The sequence below is a fragment of the Ambystoma mexicanum genome, chromosome 1p, assembly GCF_040938575.1.
Source record: "Ambystoma mexicanum isolate Mex_15411 chromosome 1p, UKY_AmexF1_1, whole genome shotgun sequence".
Classification (NCBI taxonomy): domain Eukaryota; kingdom Metazoa; phylum Chordata; class Amphibia; order Caudata; family Ambystomatidae; genus Ambystoma; species Ambystoma mexicanum.
In genome coordinates, this window is record NC_090921.1 from 173,667,028 (window position 1) to 173,681,005 (window position 13,978).

Below are 13,978 nucleotides of genomic sequence, written 5' to 3' on the forward strand. Positions count from 1 at the left end.
TTTATTGGAGTAAAGGGTGGTGGACTCTTTAGCGATTTTGGATCTGTTTTTATTTTGTTTGATTGTATTGTTTTTTTAATCTTATTAGCACACTTGGGAAATTCAGATGATATATCCCGTATGTTTTATGTTTTAATCATATGTATGTGCTTGCTAGTGATATGTTGGTTTTATGAATTCTATTGATGGTTATATTAAATCTACTGATGGTTACGGAATGTACCACAGTAATGACTTTAATGTAAATTTTAGATTGTGTTATTTGGAATGTAACTTATTGAAAGTTGAATTTATTTGTGTTTCAACCATATAATAAAAATAAAAAAATACAAAATTCTGTGTGGTTGTCAATAAGTAGGTTCCTAATAGCTCTTATGACCTCAGTAGTGTCTTTAAGATATATATTGGTCTTCTGACTTAAGAGTCGTGCACAAATTGTACACAAATGTACAATTGATCTAATGTGATCTAAATTTGGTTTTATATTTTTGTGGATTTTGGATAGGATTTAGATATTCCAATTTTGGGATCCAATTCCTTTCTCAATCGAGAGTTACAACTTCATCAATTAACATTTATATCTTGTATGTGGGATCTATGGTCAGTTTTTATATATTGACTTTCCATTTTTAAAACATCAAAGACCATACCTTCTTATTGACCAGTTTTGATGGCGTTGGTACACTCTAGTTTATCTGCATTCTTATAATCAGTTTGGGGCCCATTCTCAATGTTTGTAAAGATTTTATTTCACCAGATCTTAAATTATTAGATCAATATTTTAACTTTTGTCGTAATAATGCTATGTCTCTCAATACCAACTTCTCAAATTACACATTTCGAAGGGATTGTGTCCTCCAACGTATTCCTCATCTTAGATATATCTCCTTCCAGCTCTGCTGGCCTCGGAAAATTTTTTCTCTAGAGGGCGCTGCGCGTCGACGTCCTCCGAGTCGATGTCCCTCGACAGCCGCCGTATCGACGTCGACGTCATCCTGCCTATAAAGGCCGCGCGCAGCGTCCGTTGCTCAGTTCCGTTTTTCTGCGCTTACTCAGTGCCTCAGAATACCGTTGCTCAGTTTTTGTCAGGTTAAATCTATTTACCTCGAGTTATTCGATCCGTACTCGATGGCTTCTTAGTCGGAACCAACAAATCCTCGATCCGGCTTCAAAAAATGCCGAGATTGTGGGAAAAAGATGTCGCTGACTGACACTCACGGAGTTTGTCTGTGGTGTTTGGGAGCTGAACACCATTGTTCGGAGTGCGAGGACTGTATGTCCATGACAGCTAAGGCCCTGAAGGAGCGTAGGGGGAAGCTGGAGAAAGGTAAGACTTTTAAAGCTTCTTCTTCGTCGACGAAGTCGAGACATTCGTCTCCTCGTCACCATTCGCGCTCCAGGTCTCGGAGTGGGTCCCATCACTCCTCGAGATCGAAGCACTCGAAGAGGAGATGTCGAAGATCCCCTTCTCCGTCTTCCTCTTCCTCTGTTTCGCCTAAAAGAATCCCTTGCCCCACGAAACATAGTTCCCGGGCTGAATGGGAGGAATTCTGCAAAAATATGATGAGCGTCTTCGGAAAAGCGGCCTCGACCCCCTCGAAGACTGCCGAGAGCGATGCTCTGGCCGAAAGACCCGAAGGTCAAAAACGCCGCGAGTCGCAGTACCCGGCGAAGGAAACCTCTCGAGCGCGTCTCGAACCCTCGAGTAGGACTATGACCTCCAAACCTTCCTCGAAGGTTCCGTCGACGCCGTCGACGAAGGTTCCGTCGACACCGAGGTCGGTGTCTTCGATGCCGTTGTCGAAGGGACCTTCGACACACAGGTCTGTCGACTCGACGCCAGCTTCGACACCGGCGTCGACGCCAAGAAAAGTCACGGTCACGACACACCCAGTGACTATGCCCAGGTCCTCGATGAGTGATGGCTTCGAGATTGTCGAGTAGAATCCCAATTCTGTCGAGGTCATCGAGGCCTCCGCTTTTGTTTTCGACGCCACGCTCGAAGCCTTCGACGTCGGCGTCAACGACATCGACGTTTTCGAGGCCGATTATGACAAGTTCGGCACCCTCTGCCTTGGAAATGGGATTTACACCCTTTATGAGTTCAGAACAATTGAGAACTATGTCCTCAATTATGGAAGAGGGTGAATTGTCTGAACAGGAAGACACATTTGAGTTGCAGGGACCTGTAACCCCAATTAGAGAGGAATTTTCCTCTGAAGAACGCAGGTTAAAGGATCTTCATGATTCCTTACATGAGGCAAGTGGGTTAGACACTTCCCCTGAGGTGGAGTTTGCTAGGCCAGACCCGGGGGAGCATGCTGAAACCCCCTATAGAGTCTTAATGGCCAGGATCACAGAGTTTATGGGATGGTCTGCACCTTCACAATCTTTCCAACAAGATGACCTCACGGATATTCTTGACAAAGGCCCACAGGAGGATCCTGTGGTGCCTTTTCATAAAGCTCTTCAGAGGAAGATTATGACGAACTGGGAAACCCCAGATGTCGTCGCGGCAGTAAATAAGAAACTGTCTATAAAATATAGGGTATCCTCTACAGACCCAGAGTTTTTGTCAAAACACCCATCCCCAGAAAGTCTGGTGGTACAGGCAGCATCTTCTACCGATGTCAAGACGGCTTATCCTACCGTCCCACAGGACAGGGACGATAAAAAATATGATGCTATGGCAAAGAAAGTTTTTTCGGCATGTAGCATGGCGTTAAAATCTGTTAATGCTACTTGCACCCTTGCTAGATTCAGCCATACACTTTGGGAATGTGCTTCTACAGCGGCTGACTGCATCGCGGAGGGAGAAGAAAGGGAGGCGTTTCTGAATATCATATAGGACGGTAAAGACGCTATGTGCGAATCCCTCCAGACGGGCATTGATTCGGCTGACAGTATCAGCAGAGCAATGGCAGCAAGTACAACAACCAGGAGATTCGCTTGGTTGAGAAAGTCTGGTTTTGCCCCTGATGTGCAAGCCAGGCTCTTGAACATGGCATTCGATGGCTCTTCTTTGTTCGGAAAAAAGGCGGATGACAGTTTAGAGAAACTGCAAACTTCAAAAGCAGCAGCAAAATCCCTAGGCGCTGCAATCAGTCAGACACCTTTTCGTCCCACAGGAACCTCTGCGAGGGGCAAGTCCTTTCGCTTCTACTCCTAATTCGGAAGAGGCAGAGGACGTCCGGCTCAAAGGGGACAAAGAAGAACTACCCGAGGTGGACTGGGTAGATATTCAAAAGCCGCAGCAACAGCAGGTGCCTCTTTACCATCAGCATCCGCATCAGCCGCCCCAAAACCACTCTGAGGACTTCCCTCACAGGACACCTGTAGGAGGCAGGTTGACTCAACATCTGGCGGAATGGCAGGCTATCACGTCAGATGCTTGGGCATTGGAAACAGTTGCCCAAGGTTACTGCCTGCCTCTCCTACGCATACCTCAGTCATCCACCGGGGATCAGCTCTCAGAAAGCTCCAGATCCGCTCCTCTTGCAGGAAATGTTCGACCTGCTAGAGAAAGGTGCCATAGAACCGGTACCTGTAGCGGAGAGGAACAAGGGCTGGTACTCCCCTTATTTTCTCATTCCAAAGAAAGACGGAGGACTGAGACCCATCTTGGACTTGCGAGAATTGAACAAATTCCTCAGGAAAGACAAATTCAAGATGGTCACTCTTTCTCAGATCCTACAGGCCCTTCAGTTCCAGGACTGGTTGGTATCTCTGGACCTTCAGGATGCTTATTTCCATGTGCCTATCCATCTCAAACACAGGAAATACCTGAGGTTCGCAATTGGCAACTCTCACTATCAATTTTGAGTGCTGCCATTTGGGCTGACCTCCGCCCCGAGGGTCTTCACCAAGTTAATGTCGGTAGTGGCGGCAAGTCTAAGGAGGGAAGGGATTCACGTCTACCCCTACCTGGACGATTGGTTGATCAGGGCTGTCTCTTCGGAACAAGCTCAGATCCAGCTAAATCACGTGTGCCACTCTCTTCACAAACTGTGCTTCTCCCTCAATTTAAAGAAGTCACAAATTATACCATCACAGAGACTCCAGTTCATAGGAGCGATCCTGGACACTTCCCTGGGAAAAGCCTTGCCACCAGAGGTGAGGGCTAAAGATATTCTACAGATGGTTACCAGGTTCCAAGATGCCCAACGTCTCCCAGCCTTCGACTTTTTGAGGTTGCTAGGCCTCATGGCATCCTGCATTTTCCTAGTGCCAGAGGCTCGCCTGAGAATGAGATCCCTCCAGTGGGCACTGAGGACTCAGTGGTCACAATTCTCAGGGAGAATGACAGATCTTCTTCAGGTTCCCGACAGGGTGGCTCGAGACCTTCAGTGGTGGGCCTGTCAGGAGAACATTCTGAAAGGAGAACAGTTTTGGCAACCCTGGCCGGAGATAACAGTAGTCACGGATGCCTCACTCACGGGGTGGGGAGCCCACGCCAACGACTTGACCATCAGCGGTCGTTGGTCTCCATCGGAGTCCAGACTACATATCAACCTGTTAGAGCTGAGAGCCATCAGACTTGCGCTGAAGGCGTTCCTGCCAGCTGTACAAGGGGAAAAACGTCCTGATAATGACGGACAACAGTGGCCATGCATTACCTCAACAAAAGAGGAGGCGTAGGATCACTACCCTTGTGCAGAGAGGCGATGCAGCTCTGGTTTTGGGCAATCCAAGAAGGAATCTCTCTATCGGCAGTTCACCTAGCCGGAGAGAAGAACTTGACAGCAGACGCTCTGAGCAGGCAGAGCACAGTCTCCCACGAGTGGGAACTAGCTCTGGAAGTCCTTCAAGAGATCTTCGCCCTTTGCGGAACCCCTCAGGTGGATCTGTTCTCCACCAGCGTCAACAGGAAATGCGATCTGTTCTGCTCAAGGGAATTTCCCCCGAGAGGAGCTCTGGGAGATGCATTCATAGTGGACTGGGAGTTTCCGCTTCTGTACGCGTTCCCACCGGTCCCTGTCATTCCTCAAATGATCAGGAGGTTGAGAAGATTCCGGAGAACCATGATCCTAATTGCCCCGGATTGGGCCAGGAGAACGTGGTACCCGGACCTTCTAGACTTGTCCATCTGCCCTCCAATTCGACTTCCACTCAGAGAGAACCTACTCTCACAGAAGGGAGGTCAGGTTCTCCATCCAGCCATCAAAACCCTCAACCTTCACGCTTGGCTTCTGAAAGGTTGAAGTACAAGGATTGGGACCTTCCTGATGATGTTATGGAGGTGTTGCTTTCGGCAAGGAGGCCAGCAACAAAGTCTTTATACCGCTGCCGTTGGAACAGATTTTGCAGCTGGTGTAGAGAACAGAATATCGACCCTTTTTCATGTGGTACACCAATGGTTTTGTCCTTCCTTCTATATTTGGCGAATTCAGGCCTTCAAGTTGGCACCATTAAGGGCTATCTCGCAGCGCTATCCATCTTTAAGCGCCCTGCGGAAGAACCATCCTATTTCAAGTTACCCTTGGTAATACAGTTTCTAAAGGGATTAACCAATGTTTATCCCCCAAGACCATTCCAAGTTCCCCTATGGGATTTAAACTTAGTACTAACTTTCCTGATGGGCACACCTTTCGAACCACTCCATTCTTGTTCGTTAAGATTCCTTACCCTTAAAACTGTTTTATTAATAGCACTTACGTCTGCTAGAAGGGTGAGCAAATTACAAGCTCTTTCTTGTAAACCCCCCTCACACAATATTTCACAAAGACAAAGTTGTCCTGCAAGTGAAGACTAATTTCCTCCCAAAGGTGGTTTCTGAATTCCATATCACTCAGAAGATTACCCTACCATCTTTCTATCCTCCTCCTCATCCGGGGAAAGAGGAAGAGAGGTTACACAGGCAAGACCCTAGAAGGGCTTTAAGTTTTTACATCAGTAGACTAGCCAGGATAAGACAGGCAGACCAGCTGTTTGTAGGTTACACAGGTCACAAGCTGGGGTTACCAATAACTAAGCAGACCATTTCCAGATGGATCATTCTAGCCATTCTGGAATGTTATAAACTGGCAGGGAAAGAGCCCCCTCAAAACCTTAGGGCTCATTCGACCAGAGGTATTGCAGCTTCATCGGCCCTCAAAAGAGGCGTGCCGGTTAAAGACATCTGTGCGGCCGCTACATGGTCGTCTGTCCATACCTTTACACGATTTTACAATTTGGATTCCTCCTCCAGTCAAGAGACTAGGTTTGGAAGGGCTGTACTGCATTCTATTCATCAATAGAAGACAGCGTGAAGTCAGTACTCCCTCCTCCAATAATAGAATAATGCTATGGGAGCCTATCTAAGATGAGGAATACGTCGGAGGACACAATCCCTTCGAAGAACAAGTTACTTCTTACCTTGTAACGTTCTTTCGACGGGATGTTCCTCTGACGTATTCCTCATCGACCCTCCCATCCATCCCCGCAGTTCTACTTCCCTTGCTTTTGCACCTTACGCTCCTTCAGGGTGATTAGTCTAGTCCAGAAAGTATTATTGTGGGCTACAAAATGGAACTGAGCAACGGACGCTGCGCGTGGCCTTTATGGGCAGGATGACGTCGACGTCGATACGGCGGCTGTCGAGGGACATCGACTCGGAGGACGTCGACGCGCAGCGCCCTCTAGAGAAAATTTTTTCCGAGGCCAGCAGAGTTGGAAGGAGCTATATCTAAGATGAGGAATACGTCGGAGGAACATCCCGTCGAAAGAACGTTACAAGGTACAGTAGTAACTTGTTCTTTACTAGGAAGCATGCAACATTGAGGAGCCTTTCAAATGCAGCTTGTAATATTAAAGAGTCTTAAATCTCTTCAACCACTTCCCACTGTTGACAACCCTCGGCTGGGCTCACTCGTATCTACACAACATTCGCAGGTATATTACTCTTCTGCCCAAATAGCAGGCATCCTTCGACTGGGTTCACATTTGCCAATTTCAGAGTTCACTTAGTTTTTTCACGATGTGGGATTCACTACCCTTAGCTTTCTCTTGGCAATGGGTCCGAGACTTTCGAGTGTATAAGGGATTTGACGTGACCATTGTAGGACCACTCTGCCTTTCCTAGGGGCTTCTGGTACTTGTAGTTTCAACATAAAAGGAGCCAGTGCGAGTCCTTCGAATGAGCACCCCTATGGCGCCTGACCACTCTGAAGCTAGCCCTTCTCTGGGCTTCTCCCAAAATTTTAAACACACACAAGTTCTTTTTTCTCAAGTTCTAGAGTTCATCTAATGTTGCCGCTTGCAACCTTGGGCTCAATACTATTCGGTTCTCTATCAGCTTTCTCTGACTCACCAATTGTGTTGGGGCCCCTGGCTTGGCTGGTATTACCCGAATTCACCGATCACAATTGACCTTTTGACCTGAATTACAGTGGTCCTAATTGATCTTCTGTACAATTGATCGTTTAGTTATATATATATATATATATAGGGTTGGTTTTGGTTTATAATCATATAAGGGGATTGGGTGGGGGATTGCGGGGGGTTTGGATTGGGTAGGGAGTTGCGGGGTGGGGTTTCCCTCCGCGTAGATGTCCAAATTGACCTTTTTAAATTAGGTCAATTGTCAGTTCAGTCAATTGTGAAAAGGTCAATTGTAAAAAGGTAAATTCGTATACAACCGGCTTGGCTTGCCTCTGGAGTCAAGGACGGTACCACGGTAGTCAGTGTGCCTCCCTGCCTGTGTTATCAATGCGTGAGGCCCCTGTGCACTGTTGACATCGGTCACTCCACACGTCAGCTGTACTTCCTGGTCTTGTAATTCCATTTTTGGAGGCTTCGTGTGTTGGAGTTGAAAACGGCAAGGGCAGATCCCCCTTCGTCGTCCTTCCAGGTCTCGTCGCCGTCCTTCCAGGTCTCATCGCCTCTCTCCTCCGTTTGAACTGCCGGTTTGGTGTAGCTGTTTCTCGTGTGTCACGCCTTTTATCCCTGTGGGGAAGGTAAAGGGCTGTCGGGTGTGTGGGATTGTCAATTGCCTGACTCTGCGTGACCCTTGTGTTGGAACATTACAGGTAAACAGCTCTGGTGTTAGTCCGCTGACTGTTACAGTGTAAGAAAGTGTTCTTGTTGGAAAATGGGGAACTTCCAAATATCCTAGCGGGTAGGTAGGATGGGGAAAAGGTGTTAGAAGGAAGGGGGGTACCGCATCTCACCCGTCGGTGTCCCACTGCCACTCCCCGAGGACCCCTCCACCCCCATCCAGGTGATCCTCCTGCAATGGTCCACCCCCAGGAACTGGATCCAATAGCAATGGCCATGTCCTGCCCACCTGGATGACAGATCCCCGGGGACTAGTCATGGAGTCACCTTCAGGTTTCTCACAATTGTGATTGAGTGAAGGTGGGTTAGTCAGCATATATTACAACCATTCTATAACCTCTAGAGGCCAAGTGGTTGTTAACACTCAAGGGCACCACTTTACTCTGTGATGGTATGGAATGTGAATATGTTGCCATAGACGTGGCACCTTGTTTTGTTGTGTGGCTTTGGTTCACAAGAGTATGCCCAAATTCATGAATTCACGGGCACAGGATGAGGTCGGAGATTCCATATAATACCCAGTCGTCCTGAAGAATCCTCCTGTGCAGGGACAACATTTTTGAAGTCTGATGTTTGCCCCATCATTGATACTCTTTGTTCCTTTTCCACTGCTTAATATGCCAACTGTTCTGTAAAAGTAGTGTGTAACTGCAAATGTTGTCAATTGGGGTTGGACAGCAGCTGCCTTGAGTTCCTGCCTACAGTGACCAGAGTTCTAGTTGAATCAATCACCCACAGCTAAAAGCTGTTGCAACACTCACCTTCTCAAATCCCTTAGGCCCTGTTTAGACGGTGCGTTTTATGTCTTTTAGTTCTCTGTACGTGCATTATTTTTGTTTTTCATGTGAATCCTGCTCGTTCTTTCAGATGAAGTGGTCTTGAAATTTGAAAAATCACGTGCCAGAGCGAAAAATGTGGCCTACGACACACTCCCTGTCATCATCCACGGCAATGGGCCAACAAAGGTAAGTTTGTCACATTACAGACTTTTAGAGCAAGATACTGAGGATGTAATATTTTGTAATTTGGAAACATGCATCCATTGTAAGATGCACAAACGATTCAGGATATTGGATCTAAAGATTCACTGTGCGTTGACGTATGACTGGTGACCAAGTGCTATCCAGATCAAAAGACTATTGGATATTGTCAGAATGAGTGATTTAGGGACTAATCATGGCAGGAACCAAAGCAAGATAAAATTCTACCCCAATGTGGCATAGTTTGGCAGTGCCCGCAAAGTGCAAGGGCACCGGGAGAGCATTCAGTAAATGTGTGGTGGGGATAAACAATGCTACAACCCTGTATAGACTTGTACTCGTCGGAGATGAGCAGTATGTTATGTTGATTTATACTGTGCACCGCTACCACCCGAGGGTAGTCTCCAGGCGCTCAAGTGGCTCTGCAAGAGAAGAATGAATGGTGTATTAGTGGGGATAGGGTAGGTTCATAACAAGGAGGAACTGGCACCTGTGTGCGTTGTCTTGTATGTACAAGTTGGTTTGAGAGTCCCCTGCTTGTTGTAACTGTGTGGGTAGGACTCAGTGCCTCGGATGTGTGCTAGTGGTTGTGTTGGGTGTGTGGGTCATATGAGGTTAGAGTGGGGTTGGGGTCATGCGCACTGGTTAGTTGTATCCATAAGGGGATCCAGAGTAGCCGATGACTGTTAGGTGTTTTATTGTATTGTATTGTATTGGTGTGCATTTGTGTATTGTTGATGGATTTATGAACTATGTGCAAGGGTATGTTCCCTCTAAGGTTACTTCCTGAGTCTCAGAAAGTTGGTTGAGTGCGAGTATTAGCTTAATTCACAGTGTGTATGTGTAGTGTCGCTAGCCCCTGGTCGTGTATAGTGGCGTTGAGCAGGAAGGGGGTGGAGGGAGGAAGTTGGTTATTACATCGGTTAGTTTGGCAGTGCCTCTGCGGTTGCTGCTTCATGGTACCTTCCCACGTTCTTGATTGTGGTCCGTTGACCAGCCCCACCTCCTCTCCAAGCATGGAGGCTGACTTCCCCTACGGATTTGAGGGCATGGATTGGTTGTACCCAGTGTGTTCCTAATTACTGGGCAGGGATTAGTAGGGCCATTTGCATTGTGTCCTGTTGTGCGGTTGGCTGATAAATGGGTGCACAGCTGGTATTATAATACATTTGATGTTTTACCAATAAGAACCTCTAACTTGATTTCGAAAATTAGAAAAATGCTAAAATGGTATCGATGCTCTATGGTTTCTGTATCAGTCGGACCCCTTGCTCAACCTTTCTCATGGGTTTGTAATAGTCTTTTCAGTCATTCGCTTAAGTCCTTGCTCTCACATGTCCGTAATGCCATGCCATTGCCTTTGTATTTCGTTTTCAAATAACCGTTAGAGCCACTTCCTTTTGAGGCGAGAGCTGAAGAAAGAGGTTCCTCTTACCTGTCAGCGGCTGTATTGTTTAGTCTAGGTGTTTGTGAATCACAACTCTCAACATACAAAATGTTTCTGGTTGTTTTTTCACTTGTCAGAATAAACATTCTGTGTTTGTATAACGATTGGGTCACAGATGTGAGTCTACAGTTCTTTTTCAGATTACTTTTGACTGGCTCTGGAAACATGCATCTTAACTTCTGACATCTGATTATTCCTTGACTTAGTGCCTCAGTGCTAAGTTTTTGAGTATTGTAATTTCCGCTCTCAACATGTTTGTATGTGAAAACGTTTGCTGAGATATTCCTTTCCGAAAAAGGACTGTTTTTTGTCATCCATGCTTAAAACACTGACTCTCCTTTGACAGTGTAGAGGAGCAAGTGGACACATTCTCCCTAGTCAATGCCCCCTTAAACCCCACCCTATTGGAGTAACGGACGAGGAGCTACAATTGAGATCCCATGTACGAGTTTATGAGACATGTCCATACCATGTCGATTGTATGAAAAACGATATGCACTCAGACAGCCATTCCGAAGATACTCATTTTGAAACAGTGGAGGAAACCTACCAAGAAGGATGTCCCTTGCCGAGTTGTCATAAAGCAGGAATGAATAAAATGGTGCACAACATCAATGTACGTTAAACAAAGTCATATAACAACAAAAGAATCTCGTAAAGAAGATATATAACCCTATTCTGAAATGATATGAAAATACTTAAGAATGACGATGTAACTAAAACAGTAAGAGAAACATATACTACATGAAGCAGTATTTACGAATGCAAAGAATGAAGATACCCCCTGGTCAATAACTGTAAATACGCTGAAACGCAAGGTAGAAAGAATACATAGAAGCTTGTTTATGAGAGGTTTATTTATTAATCGATTTTGTTGATAGCGCCCAGAACCGGGAGGTATCACTGCGCAATACATTCAACGTTTAGGACTACCATCAGAACAAGATGGATGATGGCTCATGTCAATCAAACCGGTTACCTCAAAACGCGATCCCAGAGTTTAATATGGAAAGACGATGAAGAAGCTGTTTTCCTTGCGAAATAGGGGAAGTACATTGGCTTTGAACCTAGGATGCCTTTTAGAGAGATGAAGAAAAAGCACAATGGGAGTCTACGAGCAGACCATGCGCAAGGACACATTTTCCAAAGATTAGGAGGAACGCGAACATTCACTGATGCCAAATATTGGATGATTAAAAGTCATAAAGTCCATATGTGATGGAGTGAGCAAGTCTCTAAAGATCAATCGGAGAACTGCATTCAGCAAAAGCTGATTTTAAATAAGGTTAAAAGTACCATCGATATGGATAAATTCAAGGTCTTGCAACACGTGATGAAGCGCGCGTAAACAAGGGCTATTCATTAGGCCTGGAGCTAAGATAGCGGTGCACCTAGTCTCCCTCGGATGTCCCGAGATTGTGCAGACTTGCAAGGTCAACCTTCAAACAGAAGACACTGGCATGAGGCCTACCGATGAGAGAGGGTGGCCTAATTGCGAAACAAAGGAAGAGCTGACGTATCACCAACCACCTGGGTGTCATTTATATGTACGTGCTGCTAACAAGCCGAATGTCCAGGTTTGGATTTGAGTTGACAACCAATTGGAATAGCCTGCTATGCACTTTTTCATACACTGTTGCAAAATATTAGTCCGCTGCCACATTTTTTGCTGTGACGATTACCTTATACCATGTGATTAGAAGTAGCTCAGGGTTTGTCTCACAGAAAAGATCCCACCAATGAGGGACTAACGCACGCATTTTCTGTATGTAGCGATGATCCCCTTATCCAATCCCACCCTTCACTAGGTTTTTGAAGTTTGCCATGTAGAATGATGTTGTAGAAGACGCATCTAGTTGTATAAAAGCTAGAACTAAATGAAAAGATAGTGTGATCTGCATGGGTAAAATTGATGAGTGTTTATTCGCCCTGCTTTATATTTTGAGATTGAAGCAGTATTTTACCATCTCCTATGAGTCTGTCCGGTTATTAAATCCGAAGTATTTTCTTGGTAATTCCATCTAGCACAACGAATGCTTCAAGATGCTAAAGCACAGCAGCATTTATTGTATAATTAAACGGCTCCAATAATCAAGTAAATCAACAACCATCAGTGCCAGCTATTTCATGCCTTCCAAAGTGAATAAATAGGTAGCGTACACCGCACACGTTTGTGAATGGTGCGTAAACTAGAGTGATGAGGAAGGTATGAAAAAAAAAGGAACAGGGTTAAAAAAAAGGTGCAGGGGAGAAAAAAAGATCCTGCCACATAGATCCTCAAAAATGTGCAAAGAGGAAAAGTTTACCCAATAGGGGAACTCCTGTCCCTTGCACACTGTCAACGGTTGAAGACATCCAAATATTCTAGGAACAAGTGTGCAATTATTCAATAGTAGTACAAGAGAGTAAAGACGAGTATAAGAGGCAATTTCATTACTCTACAACGTAATAGAACATGGTAAATCATATCACAATGTATGTTTAAGAAAAGAGTCTATGTCCACGAGGTGCTGTGGTTTTCACAAGTTCTTCTTTTAATCATATGCCCCACACATTGCGAGCAAAAATTCTCTATTTATGATGTATAGCTGAAGCGCAACAGAAAGTAAACATAGTATAAGTCTCATGGTTTGTCTAGAGTTTAAGTAATGGTATATAATGGTACTCTGAGCTTGATAAATCACCTTGGGGCAACAGGGTTCCAGGTTTGTATAACATCAAAGGTAAGTCTCGTAAAACTCAATCACGTGATTGCAAGAGAAAATGGAAAAGGCGGAACACTGTAATGAAGATGAATGGGCTTGGCTGTGTGAAACTGCTGGTGTGTGAACAGCTGTATGTGCTATTTCACCTCATAAGGGTTGACGAAGAGTCAATGTAAATGGTATCTGATTCCACGTGTGGCAAGGTGCTGGTGTCTCCTGGGATCATTCATCTGTGATGTAGATGCAAAGATGGGCGTTTAGTGGAAGGTCCGCTCTCATGTGGCAGTGTAAATTCAGTGTAAATTCCTGCAGGTTCATAACCAGATACCATCTTTCTTCAACTGTGTTGATTATAGACTCCAGAGTATCCATTTAACTTTTTTTGCACTATTTTCTTTGTCCCTTTAACCATAAGTTAATCAGCGGAGGTCATCGGATATTTCTGCACCTCTCGTAATTTATCTATTATAGACTCCTATGAGTTTTCATGGCCGATCTGACGTGACTACATGTTACATGCACATAACTCCGAACTTGATCCATCTTCCTCATTAACTCACCACTATCATGACGTCAATATTTTCCGCTTTGACGTTTGCTTGCTCCTGTCTCCCCCTTATTTTATTTTTTTAACATATGTTTAACAGTTGCCACTCATTTCCTGATAGAGCCACAAGTTCATGCATTTTATTTTTTACTAGACAGTTGTGTGCATGACATATTTAATTCCACGCTGGATGTACTTTTCCTTCAACTAACTACTACTCCCCATGACAACCCGGCCACATAGACATAACTGGCCAATCAGGCTT

At 45.2% G+C, this 13,978-nt stretch overlaps 1 protein-coding gene across 2 annotated transcripts in view; it reads left to right on the forward strand.

Moving 5' to 3' along the window:
- PLOD3 (procollagen-lysine,2-oxoglutarate 5-dioxygenase 3) overlaps positions 1-13,978 on the forward strand; it is a 796,608-nt gene that overhangs the window by 428,547 nt on the left and 354,083 nt on the right. For both annotated transcript variants that reach the window (XM_069646170.1, XM_069646173.1), the window contains exon 7: positions 8,902-8,999. In XM_069646170.1, the coding sequence (XP_069502271.1) occupies positions 8,902-8,999 (98 nt within the window). The remainder of the gene's footprint in view (positions 1-8,901; positions 9,000-13,978) is intronic.